This window comes from Hydra vulgaris, chromosome 08 (assembly GCF_038396675.1).
Source record: "Hydra vulgaris chromosome 08, alternate assembly HydraT2T_AEP".
Classification (NCBI taxonomy): domain Eukaryota; kingdom Metazoa; phylum Cnidaria; class Hydrozoa; order Anthoathecata; family Hydridae; genus Hydra; species Hydra vulgaris.
The window spans coordinates 21923431-21943876 of NC_088927.1; the positions used below are offsets into that span (position 1 = coordinate 21923431).

At 29.4% G+C, this 20446-nt stretch overlaps 1 protein-coding gene across 1 annotated transcript; it reads right to left on the minus strand.

Annotated features, from left to right (window-relative positions):
• Positions 1-16529: 16529 nt before the first annotated feature.
• On the minus strand, positions 16530-17843 carry LOC136083125 (uncharacterized). The gene is made up of 2 exons (XM_065802534.1): positions 17334-17843; positions 16530-17216 (listed from the first exon to the last, which is right to left on the minus strand). The coding sequence occupies exons 1-2, from the start codon at positions 17841-17843 to the stop codon at positions 16530-16532; spliced, it is 1197 nt and encodes a 398-aa protein (XP_065658606.1).
• Between the last annotated feature and the right edge of the window lie 2603 nt (positions 17844-20446).

Sequence of the window (20446 nt, forward strand, 5' to 3'; positions counted from 1 at the left end):
TAAGTGCAAAATTAATAGAAATTTTTTTACTACTAATTTTGGCAACAAGTTTAAGCTAAAAATTCAATGTTACTTTGAGCTGCTACCATATATTAGTACGTATAACAGCCAAAACAGTAGCCCACTTTTTATCTGTAAAAAAAAACCCAATAAAAAACTTTTTAAAATTTTTTTTTTAAGAATAAGTTTTTTTAATATAAAATTTAAAAAATTTAATTTAAAAAACAAAAATAAAAAGTTAATTTAACAAAAATATATATTTTTTTCCATAGTAAGTGCTGTGAGCCAACTAACCCCGTAAGAGTTTTGTCGACTTACCCCGAAAGCCTTTTTTTCAATAAACAGTCTATAGATTCTGAAAAACGGGAACTTTGAAAAAAGTCTGATTGTATATAGTAAACCAATTGTGACTGGAACTTTAACAAAAATTTTTGTATATGAATAACTATTTTTTTTGTTCAGTAAAAAGTAAGCGATGTTCTAAAGGTTACGATTTTGTCCAAAAAATATATTATTCTTTATATCTCCAATGCGCATGCGCGAATTCTGACAATACTATAGTGAATGATAAAATGATCAATAAGGAAGGTTCTGTGTAATTTTTGTCACTTTCTGATGAAAGGCTCTAAAGATAAACGCAGTTTGTCAACTTGAACAACCCCTGCGGCTAAATAGTCCCGGTCTCCCCTACCTATAAAAAACAAAGCAGTAATATTATTACCAACCTTTCATCACAGTAATGACATTGTTATTGACCATAATTGAAAACCACCTATTATTCTAAATTACAAAAAATATAATGGTGGAGTTGACACGTTAGACCAGGTTGTCAGGTGCTACTCGAGTCGCCGAAAAGTAAGCGATCACCATTTACAAAGCTTTGTGATATTTTGGATATTGCAGCATACAACGCTTTGACTTCATTCTTGTCAATTCACCTAAGTTATAAAAATGGGGCTTCTCATAGAGGAAGTGAATTTTTAAAAGAGTTATCAAATATTATTAAAAAATTTGATGCAAATGGCAATCTTATACAAATAGTTGCAAATAATAACCCTAGTAATTGCACATAATAACCTATTAAATCAAGGTCAACCAATTCAAGAGCAGCACATAAAAAGATGCTATATGTGTCCTCGTGTCTAAAACAGAAAAACCTGTCTGCAGTATGCATCGTGTAGCCATTCTGTTTGCAAAGCTCATAGCAAAATTTGTTGCAATAGTTGCCTTATTAAGAAGCTGTATTATGTTTTTGTTTGAATAAGTTGTATCAAATTTCACTTCTATTTATAAAACATTAAGAAAAATTATGCATTTGTTGAAAGCGCGCAATTTAATTTAAGAAGTACAACATACTTTATATAAAAACCTATATTTTAGTTGGGGTATTTTAATACCAAGGCCGTCCTAAACGTAACTTTTCTTTCCAATCTGTTAAGGGTTAAACATAAAATTTGTGTAGGTTTGTTTGGACCTAAAAAAATTCTAAATTATTTGAAAATATATTTCTTTGATTAAAAACAAAGTAACGGGAAAAAAAGACCGCAGGAGGCCGCAAACAAACTCAATTGTTTAATATAATATAGACTTTCTATTTTTGTGTATAAAAATTCCACAGTCCGGTTATCCCTGGAAACCGAGTAACTTAAATTCGAACTTAAATTGTTCGTGCGTGTTGATATTCGAGGTTGCGTGATTATAAATTCACATTTTACAAACAATCCAAGAATACCTTTGATAACTTATGTCAAAATGTTATTGATAAAAAGAGAATTAGAAGAGTTTGTACTAACTTTAAACATTGAATAAAGTTCATTGGAAATTCAAAGCTAATTCTAAAAACAATCAAAAAAATTTCCAAATTTACCCTCTACATTTACATTCTATACATGTGGGGAGCAAACTTCGACTTCTTAGTTCTGGAAATCACAATTATCGTCATTAGTTTTCCGATCCTCAAACTATAAACTTAAAGGGAACAAACTATGTTTGTTCTTTTTGGTGTCCCATTAAAATTAAAGATTAATAAAACCAACGAGTCTGGACTAATCCAACCCTATTAATTTTGGCAGGCCGGTTACTCTAGTCAAAGCAAAAGAAACTAGAAAGGTTGTATAGGGGTATTTTAAATGAAACTCAGCATATTTTTCTAAAAAGTGGTATAAAAATATTTTGAAAACAGAGATAAGTATGGTTGATGGTAAAAATGGTAGGTTTATCAGTTGGTGATTCTGGAGCTTTTTGCCACTATTACCATTGTTCCGGAAGTGGTGCCAATGACCTTGTATGTATTGCACATACACTACAAAAACTCAGAAATCAGGAAAAAGTTGTAAGGCAAGACAGATGTCATTGTAAATAAATACACTCGACATTTACTTCAGACTTATAATAAGAACACATCCAATAAAAATAAAAAAGCTGTAACAAAAAGACTTTTGCAATGTAGAACATGTGGAAAACTTGGACATACCACGAAAGGGTGTAAAGTAGAGGAGAACAATGTTCCTGTTGAGGAAAAAATGATAATTCTTGAATGTTTTCTGTGATCATATAAAATCAATAAGACTTATATCTATGTATATTTGATTTAATATTAAACTATTTTAAACTCAAATATACTTAATTTGGAATATGATATAATATCATTTTCAAAAAATTACATTACCCATATATTAGTCATGATTAGAGTAAATTAGTAATTTTTCATATATTAGTTAAACCTCATGCCAGAATCATGTAAGGGGTCGTCTATAAATTGCGTCGCTCAATTTTTGACTGTTTTTGACCACCCCTTCCTTGTCACAAAACCGTAACACTTTAGTAGCAAGTTTTGTATAAGTCGTAACAAAAGCACTCCTCCTCTCCCCCTTAAAGCTGGACATTTTTTATGGACAACCCCTAAGTTGAGCTCAAAGCAACTCAGCCAGCTAGTAGCTTGTTGGTCACAGAAATCGCGGCGCTATTTATTATTCGGGGCAGGGGGGGGGGGGCGACGGCAAAAAAGTTTTATAAAAAAATATATATATTTTTTAATTTATACTTTATAGTTTATTTGAAAAATTTAGAAAAAGTAGAGGAATGACATACTGCGCTCCTCCGCCTCCCCACTGTTGTCCCATTCCTAGAATCAGAGTGCACACACGTTAAATTCAACCTCAGAATCAGATTCTTTTACCCAAAAAAGTAATTTTCTAAAATTTTACAAGATTTCAAAAATAATTCACGGAGTTATAAACTTTTCATAAAAATCACATTCTGGGCACATGTGCCCAGTAACAACCAATAATTACAATAAATTTACAGGTATTCAAATAAACAATTATTTAAAAACTTTATTGCTTAAAAAAATAAAATAACAGAAATTGGCTTAACTTAATTAGGAAAGTTTTTTTCTGTTAGAATTTTTCCGTTTTAAACAAACGCACTATGCTTGTGTTGTGTTTGTTTTACAAAGTTGCAAATGATTTCATGAAAATGATTTCGAATAATCTGTTATTTTGACTTGAATACTACGTTTGCTATTTTTTTCTGGTGGTAAATAAATCAAACATAATTTTGGAGGAAACATAATAGTCATTAAAGCAAAGTTTATTCCTAATATCAGAAAGACAACTGCATTAGTTCTTTTATTATTGTTTTGGCTTCCGTAGTAAATCGGGAAGTAACAAATTAATAGATGCATGATATTCCTGTGCTATATAGAAAAAGTTTCATTAAAATAGGACGGAAGATTTCGAGTATGAAAGGTTTGAAAGGAGCAAATTAACAACATGTGTAAAGGACCTGAAATGAAAACTGGGGATCTGACGAGCATTGGAAAACTCTAATCTTTTTTTCGTAGTTTAGATGATATATAATGTTTGGAGGTGACCGAATCAATATAATCGAACTCGACAAAATTTTAACGACTAAAATAAAATACATTTGGGGAGTCCAGGGCTAGTTGGCTCGATTTTTACTCTATGAGCTCTGTAGCCTTAACAGTACATTTTTTTAAAAATATTAAAGTGTAGTCTTAAAGAGTATGGATTAGGGTATCTTATAAAATTTAATCCATTTACAAAAAAAATTCTTGGGGCCTTTCCGGGCCCTCAAAAAAAAAAAAATTTGAGCCAAATTACCCTACCACGGGGTAAGTTGGCGCAAACTATAAAAATGATTATTAATGTACTATTAAGTGCAAAATTAATAGAAATTTTTTTTAAAATTAAGTTTTGCAACAATATTATCCCAAAATTAAATAGTACTTTTAGCTGATACCAAATATTAGTCCGTATAAAAGCCAAACAGTAGCCCACCTTTTATCTGTGGAAAAAAAAACTAACAAAAAATTTTTTTTAATATTTTTGTAAGAATAAATATTTTCAATATTGTTAAAATTAAAAAAAAAAATAATAATAATTTTATTAAAATAACTATTTTTTTCCATAGTAAATGCTATGAGCCAACTTACCCCGTGAAAAATTTGTCAACTTACCCCGAAAGCTTTTTTTTTAATAAACAGTCTATAGATCCTGAAAAACGGCAGCTTTGAAAAAAAAGCTGATTGGATATAGTAAACCAATTGTGACTGGAATTTTTACAATAATTTTTTTTTCATACGACTAAATATTTTCTTTGTAAAATAAAAAGGAAGCAATGATCTAAAAGTTACGTTTTTGTCCAAAAAACGCATAAATCTCAATATCTCCCATGCGCATGCGCGAATCCTGACAATACTACAGTGAATAATGAAATGGTCAATAAGGAATTTTCTGAGTAATTTTTGTTATTTTCTGATGAAAGGCTCTAAAGATAAACGCAGTTCGTCTACTTACCCCTGCGGCCAATTAGCCCCCGTCTCCCCTACCATAATGTCAAATGAAGTTGCAATTAGTTTTTCTTTTTTAGTCAAGCGATAAGCTACTTTGAAAATGCGAGCGAATTTTTTTTGTTTTTATGTAAATAACTGCAGAACACGATGTGAAGGAGAAACCAAGAATTATACGTCTTACAGTGCATATTATAAGTGTAATCTTTGTGAGATATAATATTGGAACTAACATTGAAATAACTAAGTGGCAAACACTCTCCGTAACAGAGAAAGTAAAATAAGTTGTTCACACTACAGGTGTTTTTCTTTGATGAATTAATGTTAGTGCAATAAAGGTGCTAAATAAAAAAGGTAATCCAAAGAAAATTAAAATAAGGATTCTCTAAATATTTTCGACTATTATATGGTCCAATGTAAATGGATCTTTGCAGCCTGTTTTATTTGAGTTTGATATAAAATTTAATTGGCATTCTAGGCATTTTAAATTTCCATAACTTTCTTTAAAAGATTGATCTTTACAAGGAACGCAATAACTCCACTTCTTTTTTTTCCATTAGATTGGAATAATTGCAATTTTTGTTCAAAACCTGGCATACATGTAATAGGTGTATGCATATGAAACCGCTGTTTTTTCTTTGAATTAGAACGTTTGTTTTGGAGATGTTTTATTTATATTTCTTTGAATGTAATTTCCATTATTTTCTACTACTTTTTGCCAATTTTTTGGTAACTTATGAATTCCATCCCAATAGAATTTCTCAGGTTTAGAAGCTATCCAATCATCGAGCCATTTTTTGACCTCTTCATAATTCGAGAAGTGCTGATCTGCCAAGCCATGTGACATTGATCGGAATAAATAGTAATCTGATGGAGCAAGGTCTGGTGAATACGGCGGGTGGCATAAGACTTCCCATCCGATAGTTTTCAACGCTGTTTAAACAACTTTACAAACATGAGGACGAGCATTGTCATGTTGAAGAATTATTTTATCGTGTCTCTCAGCATATTCGGGTCGTTTTTCTTCTAATGCTTTTCTTAAACGGAATAATTGGAGTCTGTAAAGTGGCCCATCAATTGTTTCTTTAGGTTTTAGCAACTCATAGTATACCACACCAATCTGATCCCACCAAATAGACAGCAAAGCCTTATTTCCATGAATATTCCTCTTTGGTGTTGATTTTACAGGTGCGCCTGGGTCAACATAATGTGTTGTGCGGACTGGATTGTCAAAATAAATCCATTTTTCATCTCCAGTCACTATTCGATGCAAAAAAGACTTTCTTTCAAAACGATTCAATAACATTTCGCATGTCACTAAACGCCTTTCAATATCACGTTCTTTCAATTCATGTGGAACCCATTTTCCTTCCTTTCTTATTTTACCGAGAGCTTGTAAACGTCTTGAAATTGTTGCCTGATCAACATTCAACTCTTCTGCTAATTGTTCTTGGGATTGAGCATCGTCTTCGTCCAATAAACTTTGCAATTCTGAATCTTCAAATTTTTTTGGAGGTTTACCACGTTCCTTGTTGTCAAGATCGAAATCGCCACTTTTAAATCTTCTAAACCAATCTCTGCAAGTTGTTTCAGATAAAGCATGGTCAGAATAAGCTTCTACAAGCAAACGATGACTTTCTGCAGCAGTTTTCTTTAAAATAAAATAGTGAAGTAATACTTCCCGCAAATGCATATTTGAAGGCACAAAGTTGTTCATTTTGAAAGATGTATAAAATTATCTAGATATGAATAAAATCAAATTAAAAACTATGATATTTAAAGCAAATTGAACGTAGTTTCACACACATAATCATCCATACATTAATTTTGTCTTAAAAAGAAAATTAACTTGTCTTATTTTAAACAGCGGTTTCATATGCATACACCTATTAACAGCATATTTTGAAGATGGAAACAAATCTGTCAAAGCACTAAAGATGAGGGATTGAAAATAAGTTTCGTTTTCATCAGTCCAGTAAACAAAAATAAAAGACGATATGTTTGTTTGAGTAATATTATTTTATAAGAATTGAATGTATCACTATCCATATAAGAGTTCCAACGATTGACTGTAAAGCCCGAGCATATAATTTTTAGCAAATTTCCCGTGACACGTGTATCTACAAGAAAACCTTTCACAGTATTTTTAAACTTAATCATTTCTTTCATATCCTCAATCAAAATACAATCGCTATTAAGAAGTATAGTTTCCAGTCGCAAGCCGTGAAATTGGGAAACGCCTAAAAATGTGTTTAAACCACTATAAAAATCTCCATTAAATATAATAAAGGAGTTATTCGAATAAAATACTAACTCTTTAACAATAGTTGACATGAATTCTCTATTTTGGTCATTAACCGTGTATTCTATGACGTTTAAGTCGGTATACTTTTTTGCATATTCGAACGAATCGAAAACAGTTTCTTTATTATCTACTTTTGTTACCAAATAAATAAGCCTTTTAAAACGTACGCTTTCAATCATGCTTTTAAAAATGATTTCTGGAGGAGCATATAGAGGCGCGGCATTGTTTCGATAACTGATTTTATAATTAGCTTTATTAAAATCAAAGAATAAAAAGTTATCGAACGAAATAATAATATCTGAAATTAAAGTTGTCGATTCTTCGTCAACAGCCGCTGCAGTGAGAAGCTGCCCACCTTGATAAAAACTACTTAGATAAAACGTTTGACCAAAATTCTAATAAAAACTCTTGAGAAGTAGAATAATTGTAAGTATTGAATAAACCAGTGTTTTGATTTTTTATGAGTAAACCCGTTGTTAAATTTCCGGCAACAGTTTAAGAAAAATATTCTTTAACTTTTGAAAAACAGTTACACTTTGAACTTGGGTTTTTAAGAAAAGTTTGACGATTGACATTCAACCTTCTTTGGAAATAAAATAAGTAAATTTGCGATTGCCAGTGTGGCAATGGCCACAAATAAAAGCTTTGACAACATTTAATACAAACAACAACGCAACAGCGAAAAATTTATGTTAAAGTAATATTTATTGCAAATATAAAAAATATAAAATGCGCAAAAAATTTTTATAAAGACATTTTTGTAGCAATGGACAAATTTCTATAACCACGTTGGATAAATTTTGAAACAGCTGAAAAACTCAAACCAGCTGCAAAAAAATTTCTTTGGCGAATTTATACTTTAAAAATAAACAACAACTTTTAATAACAAGCATTAATATAAACATTTAAAAATGTTTGCCTGTTTTTTTTTTCTCTTTTCATTTAAAATACAACTTTTTCTTGCACAAGAAACTTTTTAATGAAAAAATTAGGGAGTAGCATTTACTAAACACATTTTATGCTTTGAGAAGATTTCGCCAGAATCTTAAAAAAGTAGTTTATCCCGAGCAGAAAAATAGAGAAGCATATTTCAAAAAAATAAATGGAATAAAAAAAAAGGGATTAAATTTATGAAAGGAATTAAAGTACTTTAAATAACTTTTATTTTTTATTTTTTTCTATTTATTTACTTAACAATTATAAACTAAGGTAATAAGACAGGAAAAAACTAAACTATTTTGAATACTATTATTTTTTCCGAAGAACCTTTTAAAAAAATTAAATTAAAGTTAACAATAATCTGACAATTTTTTATTTATTAATCTGCTTAATCTATCACCTATTACCTAAAGAGTAGGCCAAGAAATAAGAAATTTTAAAACACAAAGTCACAAAATTTTGAAACAGCTGAAAAAATCAAACCAGCTGCAAAAAAATTTCAAAATTAACGTTTCAGAATGAGTTTTTAAAGGTTTGTTCTTTAACAAATAGATAACTCATTTGAACTAAATTGATATATAGAATCTTATTAGAATGAAAAATATGCATCATTTATTATGTTTGCACTAAAAAAAAAAAATATATTTTAGTGCAAATGAATTTTATATGTATACTTAAGATAATGTGAAAATTTAATGTAAATTAAACTTTTCTAACCTAAGATATTTGGTTTTGAAGTAACAAAATCTTACAAAAAGTCAAAGTTCAATAAAACTCAAAAGAAAGTTAAAATATATTTAAAAATTTAAATACATTATTTTTATAACCCTCCTTATCATATCATGATGTTTCATTTTGTTTATCGAAGTATTATTTTTTATTGCTAGGTGACTTTTTTTATTTATATAACTGTAAAAATTATAAAATAATGAAAAATAAAATGATTAAAACAAGAATTTACTACTTTATTTCAATATATATATATATATATATATATATATATATACATATATATATATATGTATATATATATATATATATATATATATATACATATATATATATATATATATATATATATATATATATATATATATATATATATATTATATATATATATATATATATATATATATATATATATATATATATATATATATATATATATATATATATATATATATATATATACAGTATCGGACAAAACGAGTGCAACCAAATAATGCTAATTTAGTTTCTTTTTATAAAAGTGCTGCATTTTTTCAATTTAGAGAAATAACTATGTAACTGTTAGAGACAAAGTTCTTCAAGTTTTATTCATCACCAAGTTCATTATTTGTACACAAAAATAAATAAATTATTCAAAAGTATTAAAAAAGTTGATTTCCTTCTGGACAAAACAAACGCAACTCGACAAAATGTTGACCAAGCTGTATTTCGCTATCAATATTTCGTGGCGAATCCTTTGTTGTTAATCACAGCCTTGCATCTTTGAGGCATAGATTCGATCAGGTGATCAATGAAACTTTGTGGAATCGCTGCCCAGGCCTTTTGGATTTGTTCAAACAGTGTATCCTTATTACGAACACCTTCACGATTAATTGTGCGGTTAACGATCTCCCACAGGTTCTCAATAGGGTTGGGATCCGGAGATTAAGGCGGCTAATCCATCACCGATAGGTGGTTGTCTTGAAACTACTGTTTGACTACTTTTGCAGTGTGTTTCGGATCGTTGTCTTGCTAAAAAACCCATTTTATTGGCATATTCCATTAAGCATGAGGTAACATAACATCTTTCAGGATAATTTTATACATGAAACGGTCCATTTTTGCATCGTTTCGATGTATTGGACCTAGACCGTTAGCAGAAAAACTCGCTCAGACCATTACATTGCCTCCACCATGCTTCACGGTCTTATGGCAGTAACGTAAATCGAGGCGTTTTCCGGCCTGTCGACGTACACGGCAAATGCCATCGCTCCCAATGATATTGAACTTCGATTCATCACTGAACAGGACAGTTCGCCATTTCTGCACATTCCAGTCAATATGAGATGTAGCAAACAGGAGTCTTTTCTTTTAGTTTTTTAGTGAAATCAGCGGTTTCTTTGCAGGGCATCGAGAAACAATCCGGCTTCAACAGCACGTCGTCTGATTGTTCGGTCCGATACAGGCAGCTCTAATTGCTTTTGCATCTTGACTGATGATATCCAGGGATCCTTCTTGACAGATCTGACAATCATAAAATCCTCTCTAGAAGTGGTGAAACGCGGTCTTTTACCTATGTTATCTGCTGACAACTTCCCCATAGAACGATATTTGGAACATAGTTTTGATGCGGTCCATTTTTTCACGCGATATTTATCACAAATACTTTTTTGTGACTTTCCACTTACGTAATCGCCACTAATTTTCTTTCTTAATTCCAATCCAAGATTGTCGGGAGCCATTTTTGCACTTAAAGTCATAAAAGTAATAAAAATAAATAATCACGCTTCTCAAGGCGTACCGTGTTACATTTACCTTGTGATGATACAATAATGCTTTGTGGAACACAACGTCTTGGCTGGATGTGGACTGTATTGCTGTAATGAAACACTTGTTGTATTTCACTTCTTGTATTGATGTTTTTCGATAATACACTTTGATAAAACTCACTTCGATAAACTGTTTTGATAATACTGACTGATTGACTTCCATATACTAACTGAATTACATGTCGATTAACATGTCTCTTATATTGTAAGATAAACCTGTGTGAAGAACCTGTTCTGGAAGATTCTAGATGCTTCTTTACGATGCTTCTGAAAGCTTCTTGATGCGTCTGGATGCTTCTGAATGTTTCTGGATATTTCTGGATGCTACTTGATGCTCTCAGAGGTTTCTTCTGGAAACTTCTGGAAGCTTCTGCATGTTTCTGGAAACTTCTGGAAACTTCTGGATACTTCCTTTAACTATTAAAAAACTTCCGTGACGTTGACACGGACCAGACTTAAGAGAATGAAGCAAACCAAAAAAGTTGCACTTGTTTTTTCCGCTGCAAAATGGCACTTGTCAACGAAATTCTGCCTGTGTGCTGTCACCTGTCAGCTGATTCCTCATATTATGGCATGCTATGACTTCAGACTTCTGAACTGTTTGCTGTGGTAGTATAGTTTGTTTTGTTTTTAAGACATGTAAAATTAGGAACACTTTTTAGCATTGTTCAATGTTGGTTGCAAATGTTTTGTCCAATACTGTATATTAGATGAAACATTTTGTTGAATTTTTTTAAATAAGAAATTCTTTAAATAAAAAAAATTACATTATTATCAAATAAAATAAATTACTCAATTATTCCTTATTACTTATAATGTTCTGAGTTTTTTTACATTTTTTGCATTGCGATTTTTTACCTTTTCACTAGACTTTATCTACATGCAAAATATTATGTTCTTTTCATGTTTGTAACAATTTCTGATTGTCTGAATAAAAGTAAAACATTTTTAACACCATGGGTACGTTCATTATTGTGTAAAATTGCTGAAATAATACTCGTTTCAAATATTTTACCAGTACCAGCTGCTTCCATTGACCCGGAAGATTAATTATGGTTTATAAGTCAGGCATGTTAAGCTTTCAAAGCATTGTATGATGATGAAGCTTTTTTATTTTTCCATATAAGCCCATGCAAAATATTGATATTGCGTCATAACAAACACATTTATCACCCAACATAAGTTTTTACATTAGAAATTAATTCCGATCAGCCAACAATTAGCTAATGTTTTTTTAGCGTAAAATTCCCTAAATCGGTTTTTTTGCTAATATCGTATTATGTTGGAGTAACATTTGGCTAGTGTTATTACGACTATTAAATTATTCGACTGTGGACTAAATCTACTAATACGTTTACTAATACTAATAGACAAAGTCAACTTAAAGTCAATTTAGACAAAATAAGGTAATAATTTATTTTTTGAAATAAACTTTTATATAAAATAATAAAGTAACTTAATTTCCTTTTTTAACATCATATCATTTAAACGTTAATGGAGCAAAATCGTATGAGAGTACGATCGCTTCAACATCTGGCCAATTTATTCCTAGACCCCAATGATTTAAAGATTGTCATAAATACTTGCTAAATATTAAAGTCTTAACAATCATGTCCACAGTGTGATTGTATAGAAAAAAATTTGTTTTAGAGCATTACAACTTAATTTTGCCCCAGGCCCCAAGTCAGCTTGAAGCGGCCCTGTATGAAAGTATTTATAAAAATCAAAAAAATCGAGTATAAAAGCAGAAAAAAAAATGAATGAAATACATAACCTATTGTTTAATTAGGTATGACTGTTTTCCTTACTTTTAATGCAGTTATTAAAATGCTCCCAGAAGTCCTTACGGTCTTCTTACCTGAAAGAGCCTAAATAATGCTAATATGCTGTAAATTAGATAAGACTTTATAAGATTAAACAAAAAAGTGGAAATAGTTATAATTAGAGATTTCATACTTACTAAAATAGTCATTCAATATGTACGCTGCAGCCGGCAAGTAATAAGAAATATTTAGCAAGTTCTGTTAGGATTATATTTTGCGTTTGCTGACCAACTCTTGTAAGGGTTTGCTGTCCGATTTAAGCGGACTTTTATATAAAAACTAATACCATTTTTAATTGGAGTTATTCTTTCTCACATCTTCATATATGTGCATTTTTTCGTAGAGATTCGTTTGATAGTTTTCATTTACATTTCTTTTTCTTACGAAGTAGAGCTGAATCATCACCCATGTTATTAGTCACCGGTGATGGTCCACCGGTGTCAAGCAACCTTTTACAAAGAAGGATTTATCGCATTGTTTTATCGTAATCATATAGTTGAAATTCCCATTAAAGTTAAACGATGTTTAAGTTCAGGTTGCAGTTAAGATCTATCTATATTAAATTCCAAAAATTACCTCTGAAATGCAAATACCTGAGCTGTTTGTTTTTGTAATCCTCTTGAGTGGTTAAAAGAGTATGATACGTTTATACATAACTATAATTATATCAAATTGGCGTAAAAATCAATAGCCAAGTCATAAATTAATAAAAACGCAGCGTACAGTTTTTTGCTAGAATACCCACAACATATTGTAGGTATTCTGGCAAAAAACGTTAACTCAAAAATACTTGTTAATAGAAATCAATCATTTAAGTTTTCTTACGAATTGAAACTTTTAAAATCTTATTAAATTGCATTTGTTGTTGAAATTTAAATACATTATAACGTTAAGTGTTTATTTAAGAAAATATTTATAGCTTTCATTTTTTAATTTAAAGACTTGAGCCTAAAGAAAACACCCGCTATATGAGTTGACGTTAAAATTTTATATCGAGAGAAAAGCTTTTCTCTGGTTATAAAAATACATTTAATCATCTTTACAGATATTTCATTCGACTTGTATTTTCATAGTTTGTAGAGTGTTGCAAACTTTAAAATGCTGCATCATTACGTCAAATTAATGATTTGACGTAATGACAGTACAATAAACTGCCAATGTTTGGCATCACGTCTTTTGCAAGTATACCACGGTATACAGTTCAATGAACCAGGTCAGAACCTTCAAAATAGGAAAATGTCACCAAATATTTGGTTACATTTAGACCTTTAAAATTTTAAAGGGTCCCTAATATTATGTAAAAAAAAATTTATCAAAAGTATGTCAAGCAAAATTTTATAAAAATTTCAAAAATAACAATTATTTTATAAAAAAATTATTATTTAAGATTTTTTTTGAAATTTCAATTAAAAAAAATAAACTTTTTTCATTTTTAGTTTAAAAGGTCATTTTTTCTGCAATAAACTATAAAATAACAATTTTTTTTTTTTAAATAATTGTTATTTTTGAAATTTTAATAAAATTTTGCTTCTTTTGAGACCCAACATGACATACTTTTAAAAAACTTTTTTTTACATAATATTAGGGACCCATTAAAATTTTAAAGGTCTTGAGGCACCTCAAGATAATTTCCTAGAGTTGATATTTATCCAGAGTATTTCTGAAATAAATAGACAAATTTTGCATACCCAGGCTAAAACGAATTGTAAAAAAAAATAAAATTCACTCTACCCTAATATATATATATATAGATATATATATATATATCTATATATATATATATATATATATATATATATATATATATATATATATATATATATATATATATATTATATATATATAAATATATATATATATATTTATATATATATATATATATATCTATATATATATATATATATATATATAATTTATAAATATATATATATATATATATATATATATATTTATATATATAATATAAGTATAATATATATATAATATTTATATATATATATATAATATATATATATAATATATATAATATATATATATAATATATATATAATATTTATATATATATAATATAATATTTATATATATAATATAAATATATAAATATATATATATATATATATATATATATATATATATATATATATATATATATATATATATATATATATATATATATATATATATATATATATTTATAAATATATATATACGGGCATCGAAAAGTCTTAATGCGCCACTGACATATATATGTCAGTGGCGCATTAAGACTTTTCGATGCCCGGGGCTATTTAAAAGTAGGAGGCCCCGTTCCACTAACAACGACAAATTGAGTAAAACAAAGACTTTCTTGAAAACGCTATCACTGATATTTATTTATATACAAATTTTATATTTATTTTATTGAATTAAGTTGAGCAATTTTTTCCTGCTTTTTTTCCCCGCAAACTCTGCAATCAAAAGTTGCTAATAATTTTGACTCAATAGTTAATCTTGCTATACTACTTAAACGACTACGGTCCATTGTTGATCGGTGCATGTTCTTAACTCTTTTAAGAGTAGAGAATGATCTCTCAGCCTCGCAATTTGTTATGGGAATAGTTAGAAACAAGCGCTATGTTATATAAACATTTGGAAATACATCAATAATATCGGTTTCAACTATCCAATTTAAAACATGCAGAGAAATCAATGTGTTTTCAGTCTCAGATTTATCTTTTTTATGCGAAAAAAAGACCCGGAGGCATATTTTGAAAACCTATACAGACTCAGAATAGGCAGAGATGCATATCTCTGCCTATTTTTAGTCTGTATAGGTCTGCAATCTGATTCGCTGATTTTGAAAGAGAGGCTTATGGGCGTATGTTTAAATCAAAACAAATGTCAAAAAACGTATTGAATATATAAAAGGGAATTTGAGTAATTTCATAAAAAAAACAAATGATAATAGCAAAAAAAATTATGATTTTTGTATCCAATTTTGTGCACTATAGTACAAATACTTATACAAACCCTCACAACTCAAAACATCCGTGATTTTCAGAATTTTTTCTTAAAAATAAAGATTTAAAAAAATTAGTTTGTTTTTCTAATTGTTTTTATAATTCTAAGATATAAAAAAGACAAACTATAAACCAGATGGTAAAACTTGACTATGCTGTGATTCTTATACGATAGGTTTTGTAAAACAGTTTTAAAATTTACCTACTAATATCAATAGACTATTATGAACTTGGTATAATTTTTTTCAAATTAAGTTCCCATTTATCTAATCATTTAGCAAGAAAAGTATTTTGAAAAAATAGCCTTATTTCTCTTTAGAACTTTACACTTATTACTCCCATATATAAATTATATACACTTATTACTCCCATATATAAATTATATCAGTTTATAAATTAACTTTGTATGCAAAAGTGCTTCACTATTAGTCTCGTACCACATTCTTATGTAAACTATGTATTTGAGAATGCTTTAAGGCCAAGAGCTTATTTTAAGAGAAATACATTTGTAGATTTTTTCAAATTTACTTTAACAGATTTTTTTTTTCGTTTCTTAAAATTGACAATAGATAAAATCAGTGCCGTAACAAGGCAGGTGCAACAGGTGCACTTGCACAGGGCTTGTAGATTAGGCGGCCGTGAAATGGAACTTTAAACTGACGAAAATATCTTTTATAATATCCATATTAAAAAAAAGTTAGGCTTTGGGGGCCGAAAAATGAAATTTTGCACAGGGCACTAGAAAACCTAGTTACGGCGCTGGATAAAATCTTCATCACATACAAGATAAACTTTATTGAAATTTTTACGAGTGAAAATTCTCCTGTACAAATAGATTTTGATACATTTTAAATACTCTGAAGAGTACTAAAATAAAATGAATTTCCTGTGTTAATAGTAACACATGACTTGTATTGATAAACTAAGTATATCATTACTAAGTTTATCAATACATATATATTAATATTTATTTTAAAAATGTGCTTGTTTTGATTTTAATTATATTTTTCAACAAAATCGTACTTGCCTCTCTTTCAAAATCAGCGAATCAGATTGCTCATTTTTCTGCCTATTCTGAGCCTGTATAGAGTTTCAAAATATGCAACCCGAATGCTACAACTTTAATAGTGTTACAAAGTGTTCTATTTCAAATATGTAACTATCTTCTAAGTCATTTGAGTACACTTCTACAATTTTTTTCGCGCTAACTTGCAATTCCATGGTACTAATAGTTAACAGCTTCAATAGAAATCCAAATAACTTATTTACGTGGTTGTAACCATCACCTCTTATAGTTAATTGTGTCACAAATTTGTCAATAATGACAAAAAATGTGTTTACTCGAAACTTGTCGGATACGCCTAAAGAACCAACTTGGTTTTCTCCGTTGCTCAATTTTTTAATTACCTTTCTTTTGTCCTTATCCGAATAGTCTTTTTCAATGAACGAGATAAGTTTTTTTGATTCATTCTCAAATCTCGTAAAGTCGTTTCGTAATTTTTTTACAAAGTCAATTATTAAAAGTAACATACTGCTTGCTGTATGCAAATCTAATTCAACTTTTTGAAGAAATTTGCTAACTGCATTAAACCTCTTAAGTATGCGATGCCAAAGTACAGCCATGAATGCAAACTCTAGCTTAGTGATCTTATTTAATAAACGCAAAGCTTCATGATGAGTGTCAGATTTTTCTTCTGTATCCTCAGCTATATGACATAGCGCTGCATGAATCCAATCAAATTTTTCTACTAAACTTTTTGAAGCATCTGACCTACATGACCATCGTGTAACTGATAGGCGCTTGAGTGTAGCATGATTTCATTTTAATAAATCCCATTTATGTGTTGAAGCTACAAAAATTGAATACAAACTTTGGAGAACGCCAAAATAGTTGATAGAATTGATGCACTCACTGACACTGCACTGCCCTACTAAATTTAAAGAATATCCAGCGCAGGGGATATAAAAAGATAATTCACTCCGCTCTTTTAAACGTGCTTGTAATCCAGAATATTTACCACACATATTGCTTGCATTATCGTATGCCTGTCCCAGAAAATTAGTTATAATAATATCATATCTTTCCAGTAGATCTAAAACGTCATCAATCAAAGATTTACCGTCGTGGCTTTTAATTTGTAGAAAACAAAAAAATTGTTCGTACATGTGGCCATTTAGATAATAGCGAAATATCTCAGAAAGTTGATCCACGTGAGAAATATCAGGACTCGAATCAACGATAATTTCCCAGTATTTTTCTTTTTTTATTTCGGTAATAATGTGCGTTAAAACCTTTTGAGACATAATATCAATTAGCTCTTCACAAATAGTTTTAGATAAATAATTTACATTAGCTTTGCCTTTATTTGCAAAAGTGTCAATGTGTTGCTTTAAAACTGGATCAAATTGAGTCAACAGTTCTAACATGCCTAATTAATTTCCGTTATTTGACGATCCTATAACTTCATTATAGCCTCGAAATGCTAAACCTCTTCCGGCTAAAAAACGAATAACCGCTACTATTTTATTTAAGATTGCAGACCAATAATTAAATTCCTTTTTAATCTAGCTTACCATATATTGATCGACATGAGTATTTTGTTTTATGAATTCTTAATCATACATTGAATATGTTTCTTGCTGTTTTCGTGGCCGAAAATGGTTTGTTTAGCTTTTTTCCAAATGTAAAAGCCACTTTTGACAAATACGTTGTCGTAATCGGTTGAAAACAACTTGCAAACATAATAAAATACACATTCAGTGGATTTAGAAAACATTACCCATTTTCGGTCACACTTTTTGCCATTATTCATCACTTTTTGAAAATATTTAACCGAATAATATCTGTACTGGTTTTTGAACATCCGCTTCGAAGATTCGAAATTAGAGTCTTTATTTTGAAAAAAAAGCATACTCCTTGTTTAAATACTTCATACGTTCATTTTCCTTTAATTGTAATGGCCATAAAGTAGGGTCTTCGCGTAGAATGGTATCTAGTAAAAAAAATCATGATAAATATACCTAATAAAAAATTATAAGTGACAATTTATAGAATAAAAATATTAACTGCCTAAAGAGTAAATTGTTTGTTTAGCAAATGTTAGAGGTGTCATTAAAGGTTGTAAAAATTGGAGTACCAGAGTCAAGCTCATTATTATGCATTGTAGATTCAACACTTTCAACTTCTTGAATTTAGTTTGAAGGACCTTGGCAGGCTACCTCATTTTCCGTGTAATTGTTTTCATCTTTTCTTTCATTGTTTTTATTATTATCTACAGTTTGTGGAAATTGCATATTAGTTTGGTATGATGAAAAAAAAGTTGTCATTTTCGGAAGTTTAGCTAACATTTCCTCTCTCTCTTTCTTCAATCTTCTTTTAGAAGCTCCACTTTCATATTTTCTTAGCATTTTAATTATAACTGTATAACCTAAAAATTGTTAAACTTTTCTTTTTTTATGTTTCACGAATTTAGCGCTTCAGCTATTAAATGCATTCACACAAGAACTCTTTTGTGCGGAAGTACAAAAGAATTGTAGAATTGCAATCGTTAATGCATTTTCAATAACAACATAATTATTCAAGTCATTAATAATTTTCCGAAGAAAATTGTTTTTGTAGCAATTTGTACAAATGTTACATTCAATTATTGCTACAAGGCGCTGCTACCAATCTAGTAATTTTTTTTTTTGAAGAAGTAGTTGCGCTCCTTCGTTGTCAAAGAGCGGAAAAAATATATACTGCAGCGTTTTTGTTGACAGTTATTTTATTTTTGTGGTTTTGTTTTCAGACAATTGTGTAAATTTAACTTTGGCTCTTTTAAGTTAATAAAAGATTTAGTTTTCAGAGTTAATAAAAAATTATTTATTCTTAATCGGGGCCCCTAAAATTGTGGGGCTTGGGGCTTTAGCCCCCCTAGCCCCTCTTTGATCCGCCACTGTCCAAGTGTAAAAATAAGTATTGCTGGAAAGGTAATGACAATACATCAGAGATTTTAACTTTTCTGGTGATTCTTTAGCAACAATTCAATTGTAGTATTTAATATGAAGGATTTAGTCAAAAAACTGTTCGCTGTTGTAGACGCTTTAATTCTACGTGGGCTCAAAAGATTGAGTTTACAACACATAAAAAGTGTCTGAATCGAAATTTGCCTGAACATGTTATACGTTTAAATGAGTTGAATTCTGTGCTAAGTAAAGCTGATAGAACAAGATGTTTAAGAAATTATGGTATTGTTAACTTTAGTAATTTATCAGATGCGCCAAATTTCGATGTCACCTAGCAGTTACTTTTTGATCCAATTTGTTGTAAAGGGTTGTGCCATTACATTTAGAATTATTTTTACTGTACTGTATACCAAAAAAGTTTTCTTTTGTTGATCATAACCAATGGTTTCAATCATATATTTATCCTTCTGGTATTGAAAAGCATGGCGTTATTTTACTTTCACTTAAAATCCGAGGACAATTTAGTAGTGGACAGGTATTAACTCTCTCATGTGCTGTGTTTTATTTATTAAGATTTATAAATATATCTATTCCTCACCTTTCGCGCTTTGTTAAACTTACACAAATAGTGCAGCTATGTATGTCTCAGTTAGTAACTGATATTTATATAAAGGACCTAAAGGTTTCTATTCAAGCACATTACAGTTTTCTTCTATTTTGTTGAAACAGTTTTATTCCAAAACTACATTTTCTTGTACAGTATCCATCACAAGCATCTCAATTTGGCTCATTACGTGGATATTTCTGTCTTGCGTTTAAACGTAAACATCAAGTAACAAAAAAATTCAGACATTTTGATTTTAAAAACATATTCAGATTGCAAAGCAATGATTGTAAATGCAACAGGATTTTTTTTAATTCTTTTGTTGAAAGAGGGTGTGATGATTATTGAGAGGTTGGTCGATTAATGTTTAAGGTTGGTTTTAATTCAAGTGCAGTCATTAATGGAATACATTAAAAGCATGGTAGCATTGTTTCCGAAACAAATGAAAATAAAATAAAATTTTATAAAATTTTTGAGATTT

What these genes read in the sequence shown, in the direction of transcription:
- LOC136083125 (XM_065802534.1), bottom strand. Translation starts at nt 17,843, where the DNA reads ATGTTAGAACTGTTGACTCAATTTGATCCAGTTTTAAAGCAACACATT. An exon ending in ATTTAGTAGGGCAGTGCAGT is followed by an intron (nt 17,217 to 17,333) that starts GTCAGTGAGTGC and finishes GCTACACTCAAG; the next exon opens with CGCCTATCAGTTACACGATG.